This window comes from Gobius niger, assembly GCF_951799975.1.
Source record: "Gobius niger genome assembly, chromosome: 19".
Taxonomy (NCBI): Eukaryota; Metazoa; Chordata; class Actinopteri; order Gobiiformes; family Gobiidae; genus Gobius; species Gobius niger.
In genome coordinates this window covers 25,315,807-25,338,657 of record NC_136870.1, presented here as the reverse complement: position 1 = coordinate 25,338,657, position 22,851 = coordinate 25,315,807, and the positions used below count along the sequence as shown (strand labels likewise).

The 22,851-nt window shown below is 41.8% G+C and overlaps 1 protein-coding gene across 1 annotated transcript in view; it reads left to right on the top strand.

Moving 5' to 3' along the window:
- The window catches only part of chst15 (carbohydrate sulfotransferase 15), a 101,606-nt gene that overhangs the window by 50,607 nt on the left and 28,148 nt on the right, over positions 1-22,851 (top strand). Inside the window, exons 2-3 of the mRNA XM_079577207.1 lie at positions 6,382-6,966; positions 11,741-12,080. Coding sequence (XP_079433333.1) covers positions 6,517-6,966; positions 11,741-12,080 — 790 coding nt within the window. The 5' untranslated portion in view covers positions 6,382-6,516. The remainder of the gene's footprint in view (positions 1-6,381; positions 6,967-11,740; positions 12,081-22,851) is intronic.

Genomic DNA, 22,851 nt, shown 5'->3' with positions numbered 1-22,851 from the left:
TAAATATAATAATATAAGTAGTAATTCTCTCATGTAAAACCCAGAAACTCCCCGTCCGTGTCCGCGCTGTTATCTCCAGTTTTTCTGATTTCCCAATCCCGTCTCTCCGGACCAGGAAGCGCTTTATCCACGTCTGACCTCGTCCTGTTATCGCTCGACCCGGCGTGTTTGGAAGGGAAAGGGCGGAACGCGGCTGATTAGCAGGAAAAAGGACTTTAACGCGATTGTTCCGGAGATATCGGATTATGAGAAGAGCCGCGTCCGAGAAATCACGTCCATCTGGGTCAAACACTGAAACTTAACCCGTGTCTTAACTTGAAGAGACGATATCAATGCTTTATTTGGTCTTATTATACGGCTCTTCACAACGTAAGTAGAAGCTCCGTTGATTTGAATGGGATTTCCCAACGTTCTACCGGCCATTATTTTCTGATAAAGGACCTCTGAAAAAAATAATGACCGCCGCCAATGGCAACGGAGTTCATGCTTTCATATCACTCCGCACGTACGTAGTAGCAACACTATCTGTCCTGTCACTGAGAGAGAAGTTGGGGGAATCGCTCGTGAAGTTAGCGTGAGTCTGACTTTCAACTTACCCAGAGATTCACCATCATTCCTCCAACTGCGCCTTCAACTAAGTAGCTAGGCTAACTACTAGCCTTGCTGCTTCTAGCCTAGCCGAGCAACGCGCAAACCTTTGGGAACTATTTGTCACGGAAGTCATTAAATAAACCTTTCAGCCTTCATAAAAGTGTACGAAGTTTATGTTGTGTGTGTTCAGTATAATATAATATAATAAGCGGGATATTCAGGGCGAAACAAGATTCCCTGTCGGTGCTTATTTTCCCGATAATGACCAGCATTCTATACGTTATCCCTTACTTAAAGACAGATGACAATACTGGCAAAATGTAACTGTTCACACTGGCTTTGAGGAGGATTGATTTGTTGAAGGACATTTCTGTTCATGTGCACACTGAAGCAAGAGGAAGATGAAATGAAATGACAGCTGAGACTTTCCCGTGACATATTCGGATTTTATTTTCATCTTTCATGTTTTCAAAATGACAGAAAAGGGAACAAGGCCACGGCAAAGGTTCCTGCAGATTTAATACGTCTTTACCTCGAGTCCCCCTGCACATTAAAGGGCTGCAGTCGGAAACTTGTTGTAAAAAGTACCATCTATCGCGAGCAGTGTTAATTTTGTCAACATATTTTAATTTAGTTTTAGTCTTAGTCTTTTGACTAAAATGTAATGTAATTTTTGTCGAGATTTAATCGGAAAAATCTTTTCAATTTTAGTCGACTAAAATTGCAAGTAAATTTAGTCGACTATGCATTGATAATATTCATGATAATCATATTTAATCTTGTTCCTCTGCTTCATGGAGCTGCTCCACATGAACAAAGCTCAGAGCTGCTTCTTTAACAGAGGATTTACATGATCTGAGGCTCTTTCAGACAGAAGTTTGGCTGATTTTAGTCTCTCCTTTTCATTTTTATTCAGTCTTATTTTAGTCGACTAAAATATCTGGACATTTCAGTCATAGTTTTAGTCTCATGAGAAACTTTTAATTTAGTTTTAGTCCAATTTTAGTCGTCAAAAATATCACTTGGACTAAAATTAAGACTAAATATTTTAGTCGACGAAAGTAACACTGATCGCGAGTCCTGCTATAGGGAAACTGTTCCCATCCATCCATTTTCTTCCGCTTTATCCGGAGCCGGGTTGCGGGGTCCCGATCCACACACACCTCCTCCAGCTGTTCAGACCCCGAGGCCACACCAGGCCAGACATAGTCCCACCAGCGTGTCCTGGGTCTTCCACGAGGCCTTGTCCCACTAGGACATGCCTGGAACACCTCCCGCGGGAGGCGAACAGGAGGCATCCGGAACAGATGCCCGAGCCACCTCAGCTGCTCCTTTGGACGTGAAGGAAACTGTTCCCCTGCATTATTATTGTGCATGTTTTGGGTTGTTGGGGAAATCATGAAGGAATCCTGAGCCCCACGAGAAAACCCACTCAGACTCAAGGAGAACTTGAAACTAACAGGGCCAAGAAATGAATTCTGCCAAAATGAGGGCGAGACACGGCAGGTGAAAGTATTGATTTTTCGAAGTGGAGATTTTTTATGAATTCTCCTCCCTTTACATCGTAGTTTTCATGTCAAAGAATAAAAATGACAAATCTCACCCCACATGATGCTTATTTTATGATGTTGCGGAGATAACCCGAAAGTAGCTGCTGCGGCGCGTCGAAAGGCCGTCTTTCCCGCGGGTTTTCATTCACAAATATTGACAGATTTTACATCCACGTGTCCTGAAGGGGCCCCGTGATGACGCCATCACCCAAATATTGTATTTTTCCTCCTACGAGACGCCTGGAGCGGAAAAGCCAAAGCCAGTAGTGTATTACCAATACGTCAATAAAATAAAACCATACATTTTAATGTGGCTCAATCCATTATTTAGATTTCGTTGCCCAAAATATAGGCAATTTTGGCCATTTTCATCCGCAAAAAGGCCTTATATGAAAACAGACAGAAAAAAATGCAATACATGTTTGTGTCATATTTAGATCAGTAATGTTCAGCAAGCTTCAAATCAATATCTCCACTTTTTTGTTCCCGCTATTCATCTCCATTCGCCTTAATAGATTAAGTTCCAACAATCCACTGCACTGTGGAGCGGATCACACTGTTTTTAATGCAGGCTAGCTGATACCATAGACATGCACTAGCCTGGCGCCACGTAACTCTTCAAATATAAGCAGAGCCGTGGGAAGATATTTTAGTTAGGGGGCGCTGAGGGACAAAATTTCCCCCCAAATACTTTTTCTGTGCATAAATCCTATTTATTAACCTCTTACCTCCCGCCTGAACCGAGAGCATTTTCTCCAGTTCAGCTTTACCCAAATCCTGTAGGCCAGTGTAACGCCTCATTTGAAAGACCTACAAAACTAAATGGATGTTTTTCCTCACATTAGATTTTTTTTCATCACTTTTTTTGTCAGGCAGTCGTCTCATTTTTGTCAAATTTTCGTGACTTTTTTGTCACTTTTTCGTCAAATTATTCGCATTTTTTTTGTCAAATTCTTATCACTTTTTTGTCCATTTTTTGTCCATTTTTGTATATTTTTTGTCACTTTTCCGTCAATGTTTTCTCACTTTTTTCACATTTTCATCCTTGTTTTCATCAGTTTTGTTGCTATTTTCACACCTTTTTTCCAGAAGCTTTTGGACTGGGGTAAAGCTGGAGAAAATGTGCTCGGTTCAGGTGGGAGTTAAGGGTTTAATATTGCCTGCAGTTCACAAACTATCCACCAGGGGGTGCTGCAGCGCCCTCAGCACCCTGGGTTCCCACGGCCTTGAATATAAGAAATGTATGAAAAAAAAATATCTCCAGGTACCAGCAACACTCTGGATAACTAGGAAATGAGGCCCTGTGTCAAAAATCCTGAAACATCCCTTTAAGACTGAAATTCTGATCAAAACAACCCAATAACATCCATTTTAACACACTCTGTTAATGTTTCGGTGCAGTTTCAAATGGAAAAAAATTGAATAAAACTTCCCTATAGACCAACCCACTTTTGAGTCCTGACCCACCACATTTTTTAAACACTGACACTATTTCTCGCATTTTTAGAGTAGTTTAACAGGTATTTGACGTCTTATTTGCATAATAATATTTCTCAAAATCAAGTTGGGGGCCAGAGGTTCTGTGCTGGAGGGCCACATTTGGCATTAGGACATGGCTGGAACATGTAGGGGGAGGAAAACACATAATTTTAACATTTTTAGACTCCATGTAGTCCCTTTAACATCGGCTCCTGCTCCGACAGTGGCGGAGACGTCTCGCATCCAGAGTAAATCCATTTTCTGTTCGCTTCGATGACGCTCGAGCAGGATTTCGCGGGTCCCACTTAAACGGCTCTGAGTGGAGGAAGCTCTGAGTCACTTTTCGCACCGTCCCGCCTCGTCACCGCTCGCAGATTCGTCACACCGCTTTTGGTTTTTTTTGGATTTGCAGTCGCAGCAGAAAAAAAAGTTGCTCAAGACTCTGCGGCGAGAAGGTTACTGCGGTTCAAGTGGGTCTTTGAGCGAAGCGTGATCAGGAAGTGACGCCGCGTCCTTTGACACGAGAGACCGGAGTTTGTGGAGGAGCCTGAGTCAGCGCTAAAGGACTGTATAACGTCAGGCCCATCGTGAGTCATTTAAAGATGAATGAAGTCGGATTTCAGTCAGAAACGTCTCTGTTGTGGAAGGAGATGACGTTTGAATCAGAGCCGTGACAGCTGTGGTTCACAAAAGCATCATCAAAATCTGCTTGAAAACCATCTTTTTATTGATATTATTGTGGGAAATGCAATGGAGATTTTTGACATTAACAGAGATCACGTGGCTCTGTCGTCCCACTGCTGTTTACTTTACTTATATACAGTATTATTAATATTATTGTACAAGTTACTTTAAAACTGCAATATATTCTATGTTAGAAGTTGCTGTTTAGAAAATGCAACTAAGTTACCTGGAAGTGACTTCAGACGAAAAAAATGTGGGCGGTGAAATATGAAAATGTATCTCGGGGTAACGAGATAATTATCTTGGGGAATGAGAAAATTATCTCTGAAGATAAGGATTTCCTGAGGACCCCCTTGAAAATGAGATGATGCATCTCATGGGGCTGATCCTCCAAATATGTCCATAAATCTTGGGGGAACCAGATAATTATCTTGAGCAATGAGAAAATGATCTTGGGGAAATGAGAAAATGATCTCGAGGGAATGAGAAAATGATCTTGAGGGAATGAGAAAATGATCTCGAGGGAATGAGAAAATGATCTCGAGGGAAATGAGAACATTTTCTCAGGGGAACAAGATAATGATTTCCTGAGGACCCCCTTGAAAATTAGATGATGCCTCTCATGGGGCTGATCCTATATCCATAAATCTTGGGGGAACCAGATCATTTTCTTGAACCAGATGAGGAATGAGAAAATTATCTTGGGGATTAAGATAATTATCTTGAGAAATTATAAAATTATTTTGGGGAAATAAGAAAATTATTTTGGGGGAACAAGATAATGATTCCCTGAGGACCCATTGAAAATGAAATGATGCATCTCATGGGGCTGATCCTCCAAATATGTCCATACATCTCGGGGGAACCAGATAATTATCTTGGGGGGACAAGAAAATGATCTCAGGGAAACAAGATAATGATTTCCTGAGGACCCCCTTGAAAATGAGATGATGCATCTCATGGGGCTGATCCTGCAAAGATGTCCATACATCTTGGATAATTTGGATAATTATCTTGGGGAACAAGATAATTATCTCGGAGGAATGAGAAAATGATCTCAGGGGAACAAGATAAATTATCTCAGGGGAATAAGAAAATTATCTCAGGGTTAAAAAAAAAAGTTGATTTTTTTTTTTCTTCACATTTTTATATTTCTATTTTTTTTTTTTTTCACCCCCCATAAAAATGTTTTGTCTGATGTCACTTCCAGGGCTCCATAATTTTGAGCTAGTTTGAGTTTCTTTCGGCAAAATATAAACTGAAAATAGTAATAAAGCCACCGAGTCCAGTCAGAGCTCATTGTCCTCCTCTTTCCTTACGCTCTCGTGTTTTGTTTTGACTTTAGATTTTCCTGCAAATCCACGTTGTGTCTCCTCAGCTTTAGGTTCTTAACCTCTTAACTCCCGCCTGAACCGAGAGATCTTTTTCCTCACGTCATCAGATTTTTTCCCATCATTATTTTGTTGGGTATTCAACTCATTTTTGTAACTTTTTTGTCATTTTTTGGTCCATTTTTTGTCCATTTTTTATCACATTTTTGTCATTTTTTCGTCAAATGTTTGTAATTTTCTTGTCAAATTTTTATCACAGTTTTGTCACATTTTTGTCAATTTTTGGTCATTTTTTGGTCATTTTTTTGTCACATTTTGTCACATTTTTGTCATTTTTTGGTCATTTTTTTGTCACATTTTGTCACATTTTTGTCATTTTTTCGTCATATTTTTGTCAATTTCTTGTGACGTTTTGTGACATTTTCATCCTTGTTTTCGTCTCAGTTTTGTCGCTATTTTCGCACCTTTTTTCCAGAAGCTTTTGGATTGGGGTAAAGCCAAACTGGAGAAAATGTGCTCGGTTCAGGTGGGAGTTAAGGGGTTAAACTGGCCATGCTCAACACTGAAGTATAGGTTGTTCATGAGCTGGGATCAACACTATTGAGCGTTATACGATTACGTGATGTGGTTAACGTCGGTCACCGGAACCTTCTTAGAAATCGCACTTTCACTTCTGCTTTTCCCAAACCTCAGCGTCTCCACTTCCCACAAACATGATTCACATCTTCCCTCGCTCTTTCTCGCAGGCCTGCGTCACCGTCTGAAATGGGACGTCCTTCGCCGCGGCTGCCCCTCATCACGGACTCCCCGCCGCTCGTCCCGCTCACACCGCGCCGGCCTCCGTGTTAGCATCACCCCGAGCCTCCACCTATGGGATCAAAATGGCCGACACGGACTACAAGTACCGCCTCCTGGGAGCGCCGTCCGAGGAGTACCGCAAGAGGCCGCTGCTGCTGCAGGTGGACAGCACGCTGACCAACCTGTTCGCCGTCCTGGAGGTGACCAAGCGGGACGCGCCCAGACGCTGGAGTCACCTGAGCCTCAACGGGCTGCGGCAGGTCCGGGTGTACAGCTTCCTGTTCGGGCTGGCCGTCATGTTCCTGATCATGGCGTCCTACGTGCTGACGGGGGACAAGAGGGGGCTGGTCTGGAGCCCCTCGCCGTGCCAGTTCGGCGGGATGGTGAGCCCGGGGCCTTTCTCGGTGAACCTGTCCACGCTGAAGGATTACGAACAGATGAAACTCGTGGTGAAGTCCATCGAGGCCAAGGTGGAGTTTAGCAGCAAGAGGCGGAAACCGAAGCTGAAAGACCTGGTGGACAGTGAACCCCACGTGAGTACGAGCTTAGTCTGCGTTTTCAAGATAGTGATGTAGTAGTATCGAAGTACAATCTGAGCCGGTTAGTAGGACATGTCACGTACATGAAACCATTTCTCACTGACATTATTTACATGTGTGGACAATGCAGTGGTCATTTTGACTCATTACTCTGTTGACCAATGAGACGTCCTGTCTAACCCTAGAACACTGTCGCTCAAATCCATAACACCGTCACTAACGCCGGGTGATTTTTACCCGAGATAATCCACCCGATGAAAAGAACTTCATCAAAATCTATCAAAACATGACGATACGACACATGTGAGTCGTGTTCTTTTATATTAAACTGTGTTATGTCTAATAAAATAAAATTAAAGCATCATGAGAGGACCAGATTAAAGGAACAGGCCACCGTTTTTACATACTGAGATATGTTCTTACCTTAGCTTTGACGAGTTCTTTAGGACCTGTCTGATCTTCACCCGTGCCTTCAGTCACGTAAACACAGTGCAGACGGCGTTAGCATTTAGCCACTACATGTTCCACTACAAAGTATAATTACACAAAATTAAACAATGTGGATTTTCTAAGTGGATAAAAGGGGGGACTATATTGTAAGGCGTAATAATACCAGGAGTAATTTGGCATCCGCGCAGTGAAGTGAAGATTACTGCGCAGATTTCAAACTACTCCTGGTATTATTATGCCTTACAATATAGATCCCCCTTTTTTAATTTTGTGTAATTATACTTTGTAGTGGAACACTTCACGTAACCATATTTAAATAAGGAAAACGTGGAAGAGCTTGGTAGCTTCTATCTTGACCTGTTTTGGAGCTATAGAGGAGAGGGGGAGAGGCTAAATGCTAACGCCGTCTGCGCTGTGTTTACGTGACTGAAGGCACGGGTGAAGATCAGACAGGTCCTAAAGAACTTGTCAAAGCTAAGGTAAGAACATATCTCAGTATGTAAAAACGGTGGCCTATTCCTTTAAAATGATCCAAAATTACTGGAAAATTAGGAATTGGGAACAAAAAATAATCATATCAATAAAAAAATAATGAAGATGTAAAGTTGGTTTTGGGTCCAGCCATTCCTGGGATCTGTGAGACTTCTCTGGTGAAGCTCAGGGTCCTTCAGGAGAGAGAAACTAAATATGTCTGATTTTGACTAAAATAACAATGTGTTACTCACTCACTGTGAGGCCAGAGACACGAATTCTGAGACAGGAGCAAAGAAATAAATGTGTCAGTCCTGAATGTCAAAGGGGCAAGAGCCTGATTAAATACATTAGCCCTCCCTGACCGTCATCACAATCGCTGGGTGAAAATCACCCAAACATGTGCCTGAGTTTAGGAAAACCCCCAGGCCATCAAAGATGTCAAAGACAAAGCTGAAGCTCAGAGACCCAGGACACTCAGATCAACTCAGCATCATCAAAATCACATACATGGATTTGCTCGGGTGAAAACACCCGGTGATAATGTTCTAGGGTTAAATGTGAAAGCCAACGTTAACTAAATCTCATACGGGCAAAACAGTCAGAGATTTTGCAGGAAAAACAGGGAAAAAATGTCACTTAATTATGAGGAAATATCGACCAACAGATGGGGAAAATATTTTAGGCCATGAAGTCTAAAGTGAGTATTCTGATATTGGTTACAAAGATTGTTTCAGATTATTTATTTTCACTTATAAATAATCTATAAGTGTTAGAATCAGTAAAAACTCTTTTGCCTTGTCGAGTCTCCACCTCGTCTCCAGGCCGGTCATTAAGTCAGTCCGTCTCTGTAACTCTCTCTCCGGTGAGTTGACCCCCACATATTTTATTCAAAAACACTAAATATCAGAGCTGAGGTGCCCATTATCTGCAGGATCGGGCAGGTTCCTCCTCACACGTCTTACCCACTGTCCTTTGAAAAGCAGGTGGACGCCCTCAGAGCCAGAGCCCATTATCTTTACATGACTTCCTGAGCTCATCTCTGCAGCCTGTCAGGTACAGACGTGTATATAATCTTCTATATGGGCAAATAAAGGATTCCTGACACTTTTAATCTGCTAATGAATGACATCTGAGCGGGACCCGAGGCTTTGATGAGGAGCTTCATTGTGTGGCTCGTCTGTGACTGTCCATTAGAAACAGGTCGATGACAAAGACAGAGGAGACGGCGAATTAGGCGAGCGGACGCGGCGGACATCTTAATGACGGCGGCTTTGTTAGCGCGTTCTTCATCAGTTTAGAATGAGCCATTACGGCGGAGGCATAACAATCGCCGCCGCTTTTACTGGTGTGTTTGGAAAACGGAGACAAAGAATCATTTAGTGGTTTTCGGAGTGCGGGATTTAAGGAGCGTTTGGGAGGATTTGTGCTGAATGTGAGTCACGTTTAAGGCGACACAGGTGAGAACACAGAGATCCACACGCACTCCAAACTTCACACTGGAAGATTTTGAAGGATTTTTATACAGACGGCATCTCTGGGATCGCCCATATATGGTCATGTTTGAAAACAGTTAAAGGGATATTTCAGGATTTTTGACATAGGGCCTCATTTCCTAGTTATCCAGAGTGTTGCTGGTTTATTCATTTTTTTGTAATTCATGCAGTTCTTAGGGATGTCCCGATCCGATCACGTGATTGGAAATCGGGCCCGATCACGTGGTTACAGACTCGATCGGAATCGGACAATACCTCCCGATCAGGACTGGGATATTTATGCGTGTCCATTCTCGTTACTTTTGGTCAGATTTCGAGCTACCGCGAACCACTTTCTGTCCCCTCGCCCTGGCCCAGAACCTCTGTCACTCACCTGGCCACAAATCCACACAAGTGCCAGCGCTGGAGAACAATAACAACATCTCTGATAACGCGTGCAGAGTTTACTGTAGGCTAAGCGAGGAGAGAGGAGTGAGAACGGACGGGAAGACATGACGGAGAGAGCGGTAAGAAGTAGCAAACAGCTGCTTTTTTATCGCTATTACACCGCTACATGTGATTAAACCAGGCCTACTCAGACCCCACTGAGCAGAGAAACCCTTGCATTTCTGCGAAGATGTTTAAAAGTCCTTGGACAGAGACGAGAGCGCGGCCCGCTGCGCTCATACGTGCGCAAACGCTGAAAGACGAGGGGAAACCGTCTATGACCTGATAACCACTGCCTCCTCTCTTCGCTTATCCCCGCTCTACGTTCAGGAGGTGAATTGAAGCACTTGTTGTCACTCCTTCTTGTCTTACGCCTTTAGTAAAACACACGCACTCTGTATATGCCCACAGTAGGTGACCCGCGCTCAAGCCACGGTGGACGGCGCGCGTGCACAGCTCGGTGGACGGTGCACTGCGCCGCGAACCTCGACCCCGTCCCAGTTTCCAGGCTGGGAAATGTGGTCACCGTATATCTACTTATTAAAGAGACTGTAATCAGGTTAACATGGCACATTTAGCTTTTGGCCAAATATATTGTTATTACACTGTAAAGACTAATAGTCTTGCTTACTTGAGAAAAAACAGACACAGTAGAGTTACTCTCTATATCCAAAGCCATGAATGAAAACAAGTGGAATAATATAGTTTTTTTTCTTAATTTTCTTAATTGTATCGGGCAATTCTCAAAATCAAATGACTCGGACTCGGATTGGGGGCAAAAAAACCTGATCGGGACATCCCTAGTTCATATGTTTGAAGAGTTTCGTGGCGCTAGGCTAGTGCAAGGCTAGTGCATGTCTATGGTATCAGCTAGCCTGCATTAAAAACAGTCTGACCCGTTCCACAGAGCACCTGAGGCAAATCACTTTTAACACCAGACTAGCCATATAAATGTCTGTGTGACTGAATAATGTTATAATATAACCATTTTGCATTTAAAAGAACGTATGTTTGAGCAGCTTCCTGGTTGTAGCTACGCAGCGGTGGAGTGATCTGCTCGGTTACCAGATCTACAGTAGTTTGTTTACCTGCGGCCGCATTACTACAGTTCACAAATGAGCTTTCTATAATGCCCTACTAAAAACAAGGAAAAAAATCTTAAAATAAGACATTTTGTCTTGTTTTAAGGAAAAAATTCTGCCACTGGGGTCAGCATTTTTTTTCTTGCTAAGAATTCTTATTTCTAGAATATTTTTCTTATCATAAAACAAGAAAGAAACACTAAATTTAAGCAAATAAATAGCTAGAATTAAGCAAAATGTCCTCAGAAAATGGAATAATTTAAGGAAAACATTCCTATTTGAGACATTGTGGGATATTTTACTTAAATGTTGCTTGATTTCAGCAAAATGTTCTAAATTACACACATTTTTGAGCAAAATGTTCTTAATAAATATTAATATTTAAGGAACATATTGCCCGCTTAAAAATAAGAAAAAATATTCTTTGTCTAAAGTTGAAGAAGATTCAAAAAGTTCAAAAAGTTGTTATGTCTTGTTACAAGAAACATTAGCATGTTTTTAGCAAATTTATCTGAACAAGAAATGGCTAGATTTTATTTCCTAAAAAAAGATTTTTTTTTCTCAAGAAAACTTCGCTAGGCAAGACATTGTTACTTTTTAGGGAAAAACAAGAACTTATTTCTTAAAGTAAGACATTTTTTACTTGCTTAGAATCTATTTTTTGCAGTGCATGATTTTGAAGAGGTTTTTAATGCAGGCTACTAGTTACCATAGACATGCAGTAGCCTAGCACTAGCCTAGCACTGCTAAACTCTTCAAATATAAGGTCTGCATGAATTAAAAAAATAATTATCCTGAAATATCCCTTTAAGTTTCTCACCTGTCCCGCTCCTCTGTCGGCAGATGTTCTCCGTGGTCCCGCGCTCGTTCCTCCCCGCTCTGAAGAACCCCTGCTGGTACGAGGAGTACGGCGGCAACAGCAGCTCGGACCCGTACCGGAACAACTTCTACGGACGCTACTCGCGGCGCTTCCGGACGGTTTTCCAGCAGCTGCGCGCCTCGTTCCGGGAGCACCTGCTGCGGCGGGACGGCCGGGCGTTCCGGCTGCGCTGCCTGCCCTTCTTCTACATCATCGGGCAGCCCAAGTGCGGCACCACCGACCTGTACGACCGGCTCCGGCTGCACCCGGAGGTCCGGTTCACCACCTTCAAGGAGCCGCACTGGTGGACGCGCAAGAGGTTCGGTGAGTAAGGGATGTCGCGGGTTCGATTCCCACCTGGACGGGGGCTAATGTGTGGAGCGTGTTCTCCCCGTGTCTGTATAGGTTTCCTCCTGGTACTCCGGTTTCCCCTTCCACTAAAAACATGTACAATAGGCCAGGATGAGTGCAGAGTGTGAGAGAGTGGGTGGTGGTTGTTGTTGGTGCAGAATGGGAGACTCTACCTCAATGATTCCCAACCTTTTCTCTCCCTGGTACCCCTCTTTTATACCCTGAGTACCCTGTAACTTGCACTTGCCAAAATGTGTGACCGACTAAACTTAGATTATTCAGTATTTAGTGGAGTGTTTTGTTCAAAACACGCCAAACCTTTTACTGAAAAAACATCAACAACTTTTTTTTTAAAGGGATATTGAAATTCTGCTCAGTCCCCCCTTTTTCTTCTTCTTTTCCAAGCACCCCCTGCATTTAAAAACTGCTTTAATTTTGATATTTGGCTTAATTTCAAATCAAATTTGCCGTTTTCAATCAAAAATACATTAAATTTTATGTCAGAAATGTAAAAAATATGTGTCTCAAAACCGTCTAGAGACCCCACTTCAGTGTCCTGGGGGTCCCGACTCCCACTTTGGGAACCACTGGTCTGCTCCGAGGGCAGCTGTGGCTGCAACAGTAGCCACCAAGTATGGTGTGAATAAATAATGACGACAGTGTTGCACTTTGGGAAACTTGTCACACAGGCTGGTAAAGCGCAATACAAGTGTAAACCATTATTTGTCCTGTTCTATGTTATATCTATGGACACAGGCTGTGGCTCGTTTGAAAGGTGACACTCTAAACTCTCTGTAGGTGAAAACAGTTTAATTCTACGTGACTCAGTTCCTGAGAAATATAAGCTAAACAGAGGCTAGTTTTGATCAAAATCACAGATTTTTTTTCTAGATTTGGAGATATTTTGTGTTTTATGAAACTCTCTCCTTTCTGATTAACTCCTCTCTCCTCTCTGGACAGAAACATTATGTGAAGAGGCAAACGCCTAAATATTTCTGTTTCAAGTAAATTTTCAAGGACATCATTGTTGACATGTTTTGAAACACGCGTGTTCTCGATCTCTTTTTATGGCGTGTGCATTTAAACAGCCTGGTTCTCAGATTGAAGACTTTAACAGGATGTTTCTCAGTCGTCCTTGGACCGATTCGAACCATTTAAAAACTCAGAGAAATGTTAAAATCTCAACTGTTTCAATATGTACATGTGAAGCTTCTCTGCTTTGTCAAACGCTCCAGAGAGCGAGAGAGAAGTGCCGGCTTTACAGCTGTTCACTACACAACACCACGCCCCCTCAGACTAAGACCACGCCCCCTCTGACAAAAGAAAAGAAAAAGAAACGCAATAATATATATAAAATGTCCAGATCGTGACTTTTCACAAGTTTTTGATCATCATTTATTTCATTTCTGTTCATCACAGAGCTACAAAATCACACATAAGGGGTATTAGAGTGTCTAGTTTTGCAATAAAAAACAACAACAATGCAAAACCGAGTTTTTCCATTTCAACACTTGATGTGTTGATAAGACGTGCGAGGCTGCAACGAGGAGAGCGACGAGGCAACAGCAGGTGCTCGTGCTCGTGAGCGCTGTTCGAGCCCTTTCTCCTCTAGGCGACCCTGGTTTGTTTGCAAGATTCCAACACCAGGCGGAAGATCCGGCCCCAAAATGACCCTCTTCCCCCCAAACCACCTGCAGCATCTCGTCCGGACTCACAGACATCACATTCTCCTTTTTAATTGGAATGGAGTCGTATTTGTGAAGCTAATTTCAGACACAAACCCCCCAAAGCGCTTCACACAGAGGAGGGGAACAAACCTCACGTCTGAGAACATATCAGGATCATTGTCATTCACGGCCAGCCCTGGGTTAATCATTTGTGAGTAAATTACCGTTAGATTAAACTCGGTCTGGATTCCGCTCACATCCACGGGCTCTGGGTTTGAGCGAGTCTTTAGTGGATTTGTGGAGCGCGGAGATGACAGTGCGGCGGCGCATAATGCCCGGGATTTATCATTGTCACAGTGTTGGCCATAAGGCAAACTCCATAATGCAAGAAGTCGGACAAAAGAGAGGGTTCCGCAGCAGCAGCCAGTCACATTTAAAGCTTTTGAGGAACGTTTTAATGCCTGAACACAAACTCAGTCTGCTCCATAAGACTCCACACTTTACAGACTCGGACTTAACAAGATATTGAAGCTTTTATTCATTGGGATGTTATATCTGTTTTATATGTATACCCAGGGATGCCAAGATGAACTGATTTTACAAGCTGTAGAGCAGATGATTGGTACTCCTCCTATATAAATGTATTATTTTCTGATTGTGGAGGAGGCCGGAGGTGCTCACTGGATCTCGATCGTGTATAGTAGTACCAGGTGCTCTTCGGAAGGGACGGGCAGGATCAGATGAATGAGGAGAATGAAGTATCTGAGGCACAACTGGGTGAGGTTAACCCCTTAACTCCCACCTGAACCGAGCACATTTTCTCCAGTTTGGCTTTACCCCAGTCCAAAAGCTTCTGGGAAAAAGGTGAGAAAATAGCAACGAAACTGAGATGAAAACAATGATGGAAATGTGACCAAAAAGTGAGAAAACACTGATGAAAAAGTGGCAAAAATGGCACAAGAAATTGACCAAAAAATGGACAAAAAAATGACAAAAATATGACAAAAATATGTGATCTAAATCTAAATCTGTTACTATATTAATCTCTGTAGAGAAATGAGTTCTCTGCATTTGACCCGTCCTCAGTAACGCATGGGGCGACCTGTAGGAGCAGTGAGCTCCAGCAGTGGCCGGCGCTCAGGGACCCGTCTCCATGATGTGGAGCCAGGCTGGTGGTCAGAAACACCTGGCTGGAGGATTAACCTATTGCACATGTTTTTTGAGCCAGGTGTTTCTGACAAAAATGTGACAAAAAAATGACCAAAATGTGACAAAATGTGACAAAAAATGTACAAAAATGTGATAAAAATTTGACAAAAAAAGTACAAAAATGTGATAAAAAAAGGACAAAAAATTTATACAAAATTGACGAAAAAAAGAAAAAAATGTAACAAAAAAATGACAAAAATGTGACCAAATGTGACAAAAAATTAACACAAAAATGTGATAAAAATGTGACAAAAAATGACCAAAAAATGACAAAAAAGTGACAAAAAATGTGACAAAAATGTGATAAAAAATGGACGAAAAAATGACAGAAATGTGACAAAAAATGACAAAAAAAATTGAGTTGAATACCCAACAAAAAAATTATGTAAAAAAAAATCTGATGATTTGAGGAAAAAGATCCTCTCGGTTCAGGCGGGAGTTAAGAGGTTAAATAATATTCTTTAATTCGGACGCGTTTCGACACAGCTGTACCGGATGAGGGTTTAAATAGTTCAGGACAAGTGCAATATGCAGATACAATGGACACATGGAGAAGCAAAGCTCGAGGCAGGTGAGCACAGAAAAGGAGAAAAGTCGTTGGAGGGATTTGAGTCTATTGCCTCCTGTAGAGTCCAGTGGTTTAGTTTCAATGACTTTAAGACTGAGATTGTTTTTGAGTAAAACCTTTGACCTAATGAAACTACAGACATGGTGTGTTTAAACGTAAAATGTAATGAGGCTCATAAACTGACTGCAGCTCAGTCTAATCTGAAAATTAAATATATATATCTATTCAATATATATGGTCCATATTGTGGCAAAATGTGGAAAGAGGGGCCCAAACCTATCACTGCACTTCACAGTGATAGGTTTGGTCATGCTCATGGCAACAGTTCATCCACAAACTAAAGCCCTAAATATAAACTTTATAAACTTTAAACATCAGAAAACGTTTCCTCCTCTTCATGTCAGAGATCTACACTGACGTCTCCACATGTGTCTCTCTCTCCTCTGCACCTGCAGCCGTTAGATTTATATTTCCGTGCGTGTTTTTCCGGCGCGTGTGGAGGCAGCAGGATGTCAGATCGTATCTGTTTTACCCACAATGCTCTGGGGGGCTCATTACGGTGGCGCGGCGCCTTATTTAAGGAGAAGTGCACAAAGCAGATATCGATCGGGGCCAATCACAGACACAGGACGGGTAACGAGGGGGAGGGAGGGGGAGGGAGGGGGGTCCAAAGAGTCACCGACGGGATTCACGGCTCTTTTTGTTTTGATCCTCGTTTTCGTCGCTGTTTTGAGGAGAAAAACTAAAACAAGCTAAGACGTGCTTCAAAGTGGAGGCAATTTCAGCGCCGAAATGATTAAAACAAACTCATTCTCCATCCATCTTCTTCACAGGGATGATTTTAAAAACGTGTCTCACAGATTTCAGAGCAAAACAAGCTGCCAGTTCAAGCTGATGAAAAAGGATTTGCACAAAGGATTTTTTTGTACAAATGTTTTTGCAATACCAGAGGAAAACAAAAGCACTTTTATTCCACTGCGAGGAAACTAAAACGTCTTGTTGTGCCGGCTCCTCTGCTTTTGTTTCTGTTCAAATCCAGGACCGCCTGGAAATAGCTAATTAAATCTCAAAAAGTTTTATATCGATCTAATCTCTAATCATTCTCTTTTGGACAAAGTCATACATGGTTCCAGTAGGAAACGACATGAAGAAAACTTCACATCTCGATCTTTATGGCAGGTAGCTCGACATCAATAAAATACGATCTGACTACGGGTTCTTTTCTCTTACTTTTCTTCCTTTCCCTTTAATATATGCATATCTACATATATACATAAGTACTTATAAACCACATATATCTTTCCAATCTAAAATAAGGAAAGATTGAATGAACAAAATGAAATACATGCAGATGATGAATGTTTAGAGGATTAGAGTCTGGACACTGGTGGTGGTAAAGGAGAGGCAGAGGAGGGGCGGAGGAGGGCGCAGCACAGCCGGCCGAGCGATGGACAGATGGAAGCTTAAAAACCTCTCCAGTTTGGCTTTACCCAAATCTGAAAGCTTCTGCCCTTCAGCGTAACACCCAATTTGAAAGCTTGGACCGCGTTGTCACTTTGCGTCGTCGTATTTTTTACGCTTATTCTTTTGTTTTTGACGCGTTTTCGTCACATTTTTGTCACATTTTTGTTATTTTTACATCACTTTTTCTTGACATTTTTACATAATTTTTTTGTAGAATTTTTTGTCATTTTTACATCAAATTTTTTTCAGTTTTTTGGTCATTTTTACATCACTTTTTTGTCATGTTTTTGTCACTTTTTTGGCTCTTTTTGTCACTTTTTTCGTCACTTTTTTCGTCACTTTTTTCGTCACTTTTTTGTCATGTTTTTGTCACTTTATTGGCTCTTTTTGTCACATTTTTCGTCACTTTTTTTGTCATTTTTTTGTCATTTTTGCATCTTTTTTTTTCACTTTTTTGTCTGTTTTTTGTCATAGTTTTGTCAGTTTTTTTCAAATTTTTTGTCATTTTTACATCCCTATTTGTCCTGTTTTTGGCACAATTTTGTTGCATTTTTGTCGGGACACAAAAGTGACCTTTTTTTCAATATTTCCATCTGAAACGGCATGAGAACACCACTGGAGTTTGTTCTAATTAATGTTATTGACTTGCTTTGATCATTTCTGTCTTAAAATTAGAGTTTAAAAATGTTAAAATGAAGTATTTTTCCAGCCATGTCCTAATGTGTAGAATGAGCTCAGACCTGTTGAATAAAAAGTGTGTGGAAAATCGAACATCTTACATAATAAACATGATTAATTACAAATGCCAGAAGGTCCCGCCCTCAGAAACACCTGTTGTAGAAGCCGCTCCATCAGCAGTTTGGAAAGTTCGTGCTTCTGTTTTTCTCGCGTAATCTCTCAAAATCTCACTGTTGGTTTGGAAACGCGTCACACACAGATCTGCACCTCGAGCTGCACAAACCAGGATTAGATCGAGAGCAAAAGTGCAGCCGTTATCTGCCTCTGCGGGAGCAGATTACATCTCTCGTTCGGGGAGTAAAGCAACTTCCTGTTTTCGTCGAGAATCTGCACCACAGCCTCCTCTGATCTTCTGCACGAGTTTCATTTCCTTCACGGAGCAGCAACATCAAGCGGAAGCAGAAGGAGAACTGAGCGGACTCATATTATGCTTCAAACAATCGAATACAAGCTGATATTTCACCAGGGCTGGGGGCTGATACCAGTACTTTAACCATACTTGGTCTTCGATACCGATACCTGAATGATACTTTTTCTGATTCTGATACGAAACTAATATTTGTCGTCCAGAACCAGAAAACAGAACAAGATCTACAATATCAACTCCAATCTCAAGAAATGTGCGGGAAATGGGGAATAATTTGGGGGGAAATGGGGGGAAATTGTGGCAAAAATACGAAAAAAGGGGGAAAAAGAGGGGAAGATATTTGTAATAAAAAATGAGCAAAAATGAAGGGAAAAAATTATGAAAATGAGAAAAAATGGGGCAAAACCTTTTTTTTTTTTTAAATGGGGAAAAATAGAGAAACATTAGGAATAAATTGGGGGGAAAAGGAAACCTTAGTAATTTAAAAATTAGCAAAAATTAGGGGAACACATTATGAAAATTCTTAAAATTGGGCAAAATCAATAAAAAATATGGTGTGAAAAATGGGGAATAAATTGGGGAAAATAAGGGAAATATTAGTAATAAAAAATGAGCAAAAATAAGGGGAAAAAATTATGAAAATGAGAAAAAATTGGGCAAAATCTATTATAAAGACTGGGAAAATATGGGCAAAAATAGGGGAAAATGGGAATAAATTGGGGGAAAAGGGAAAATACTTGTAATTTTAAAAATGGGCAAAAATTAGGGGAAAACTTTATGAAAATTATGAAAAATTGGGCAAAATCAATAAAAAAAAATGGTGTAAAAAATGGGGAATAAATTGGGGAAAAAGGGAAAATATTAGTTTTTAAAAATGAGCAAAAATTTGCAGAAGACATTAGGAAAATGATGAAAAATTGGGCAAAATCAATGCAAGATATGGTGTAAAAAATGGGAAATTAATTGGGGGAAAAGGAGGGAAAATAGGGAAAATATTATAATAAAAAGTGAGCAAAAAAGAGGGGAAAAAATTATGAAAATGAGAAAAAATTGGGCAAAATCTATTTTTAAAAAATGGGAAAAAATAGAGAAACATTAGGAATAAATTGGGGGAAAAGGGAAATCTTAGTCATTTAAAAATTAGCAAAAAAAATAGGGGAAAACATTATGAAAATTATTAATATTGGGCAAAAAATAAAAAAATATGGTGTGAAAAATTGGGAATAAATTGGGGAAAATAAGGAAGATATTAGTAATAAAAAATGGGCAAAAATGAGCGGAAAACATTATGAAAATGATAAAGAAAATTGGGGAAAATCAATAAAAAACATGGTGTAAAAAATGGGGAATAAATTGAGGAAAAAGGGGGAAAATAGGGAAAATATTAGTAATAAAAAATGAGCAAAAATGACGAAACAAATGGTGAAAATGAGGAAAAATATGGGTAAAGTGAAGGAAATGGTGTAAAACATGAATTATACATTATTTTTTAGCTGAAACAGTCACCTTCCTTTAATCATAATAATAATAATAATAATGATAATAATGCATTAGTCGTATATAGCGCTTTTCCAGACGCTCAAAGTCATCTGGAAATTTGGTGCATTATTCATTCCCTCCACACTCAGTGATGGTAAAACTGCGTAAATCAGCCCCCACCACCAACACTCTCTCAGTTCATCCGCCCCAGGCTTCCTGGTGTTTCCACACGGTCTCCCATCCAAGTCCTGCCCGGCCCTTCCCTGCTGGGCTTCCGAGGTCTGACGGGATCAGCCTTTAACCTCTTCACCTCGACCTGAACTGAGCAAATTTTCGAGAAAACAAGCCTGAAAACTCAACAACAACAAAATCTGGAGCAAAAATACAGTAAAAAAGTGACCGGATAAAGTGAGAAAACCGGCAACAACAATGCTCAGAGCAGCCTGAGCCGCTGTGTAAGCACTGTTTCCTTAACAGTGGTCAGTCAGAGCGGCTGCTGCTCTTTCTTCCTCCTCGGAGTCAAAGAGCTATTAGATCTCATCAATAATGTAGAACGCTCAGCCTCAGGACGTGCAGCTGTTCACTCTGTGTGTGATGACGGCGCTCAGAGGCACGAGCGATGAAGACGAGGAGATACACAGACAAGTTTAACCCCAGAGTCAGTGGACACTTTACAGATTCAATGTGTGAGCAGGTTTTGTTTGGTGATTCAGATTCAGAGTGAAAAAGAAACACAGTGGCAGCTTTGTGTGAAAACAGGCTTTATTTAGACTCACAGCTAAAATCAAAATGTTCAAATTGAGCAGTTGAATTTGGCCTAATGTTTAAGGGAAAATGCAGTGTTTCTACATTAGCAGCAGAGTCGAGTCCAAACCGAAACAAGGAACTAAAACTTGGAACTAAACCAGAACTAAAAGCAGGAGGAAACTGGGACTAAACAAAGAAACAGATTATCCACATGAGTTTGTCATGATGGAGCTGTGGTGCCTTCATGTGCTCTGGTAAAGCAGAATGTTTAGTGTCAGCTACAAAACAATCAGCTAAAAGACATAAAACGCATCATCGCTGCTCTGCGTGTTGAAAGGTCAAAGGTCATCTCATCTCCAGAACTCAGGCAGCAAAATGTTCTCCCAGTTTCGACGTGAGGTGGTCTGTGCTATTTTGGGGCGACAGTGGTGCAGATTTTAGAGTGGGTCGTCTCATGATCGGAAGGTCAGGGGTTCGAATCCCACCTCCTGAAAGTGCACACTGTCGTTGTGCCCTTGGGCAAGACACTTCACCCACATTGCCCCCAGTGTCTGCGTACATTGGTGTATGAATGAGAGTGTGAATGGGTGAGTGGATCCTTGCTGTAAAGCGCTTTGAGTGCCTGATGTAGGTGGAAAAGCGCTTTATAGGTTGAGACCATTAACCATTTTCCACAGACAACTTGAAGGCAGCACAGGCCTGTGTGGCTATAGCAGCTAAAGGGCCCCCATGTAGTCATCTGTTATTAAAGGAATAGGCCACCGTTTTTACATACTGAGATATGCTCTTACCTAACCTTAGCCGAGTTCATATATCCCTGTCTGGTCTTTGTCCGTGCGCTCTGTCAGGCACACGGAGCACATACGCAGCCTCTCCCACATGTCACATAGCTCCAAAAAAGCTCACGATAGAAGCTACCAAGCTCTTCCACGTGTTCCCTATTTAAATAAAGTTACAAGAAGTGTTTTCATGCGAAGTATATTTACACAGAAATGTAGCATGTCGATTTTATAAGCAGATAAAAAGGGGGACTATATTGTGAGGCGTAATGATACGAGGAGCACAGCGTCCGCGTAGTAACTCCTAAAGGTTATTGACGGAAGTGAGCGGGGGGAAGTCGGGGGGAAGACGGGTTTATGTATACTCATCTAAGGTTAGGTAAGAACATATCTCAGTATGTAAAAACGGTGGCCTATTCCTTTAAGAAGCCTGCAGTAAACAGTTGATATACACAATGTTTTTCCAGTTACATCATCGCTCCAGGAAAAAACTACTTCTGCCGAGTGGCCTCTTCTTCAGAGAGGTTGAATAAAGTCCTCCATGTTCTCCCTGACATTATCGTAAGAAAAAAGAACAGGCGTGTCCAGAGTAGGTTAGAAAGAGCTCCTTCTTCACGCTCACGGGTGCGTTTGTTTTCTCTGCAGGGGCAGCACAGACGCCTTGGGCACTTCCTTCTTTATTTCTTTATTTCTTTCTTAAAACAGAAATAATGAAAAAACTGTTTTGTAAATTAAGATCAGTCCGCAAGGCGTTACATTACAGACGTCGGGCTCTTCCTGTTTGACACTATGATGTAAAAAACATCAGTGCCACAACTCAGTGGTTCACCAGGAGAGGGCGGAGCAGGAGGATTGATGAGAACTGAGTGAATGGAGCCAAAAAACACTCTGGGGGTGTTTTTAATAAGGAAACAGCAAAGCAACATGGTTAAAAGGCTCGATTTTGCAAGATATAGGACCTTTAAGTACATCGAGAGGATGGAAAGGCTTTGGGGTCCAGACTCAAGTCCGGATCTGGACCCAGGTCTGCAGAGGCGGACCCTTGGTCTAGTGGATTTGTCATGGGATTTAATGCCTGCATTTGCAAGGGAAAAATTGACCATTTTTGAGTGAAATTTTATGGAAGTTGAGTTTCCCTTCGTGGTCAATAAGGAGTTGCACCGTGTGGAAAAGTCGTCCCGGGTTAAGTGTCTCAATGAGGCCTTTCTGAGGAGTTTGCAGGTTATCATAGGTTTCCTTTGGGTGCTGTTGTTTCCCCTTCCACTGAAAACATGTACAATAGAGTAATGCTCCTGCTGGGTGGTGACCATTAGCTCGTCTCTGCGTCTGGGACTGACTCAGGAACGGGAGAGTTTGGACTGACTCTGAACACAAGTATTTCAAATCAAACAAACGCTCGGCCGAAGTCCCTCCGCTCGGGCGTATCAGTGCGGGAACAGGCGCCTGCGGGAACAGCCCGGCGCCTCGTTCATATGGGGGGGGCCCGGGGGGGGCTGAAGGCGAAGGCTGCGCAGGCTCCGTCGCACCTCATTCCCGCGACAGCCGAGCGCTCTAACGAACCCGCTTTCCTAATCACGGGGAAACTACAGAGGCGCTTTTACCGCGGCGCTTCAAAGCCTCAGGCCTGCTCGTCCGGAGGCACCTGCAGACTCCCGGGCCGGAGTAATTGGGACTGAAATAACGAGGGGCAAAGTCGTGGAAGTGGGAGGAACAAACAGGCAATCAG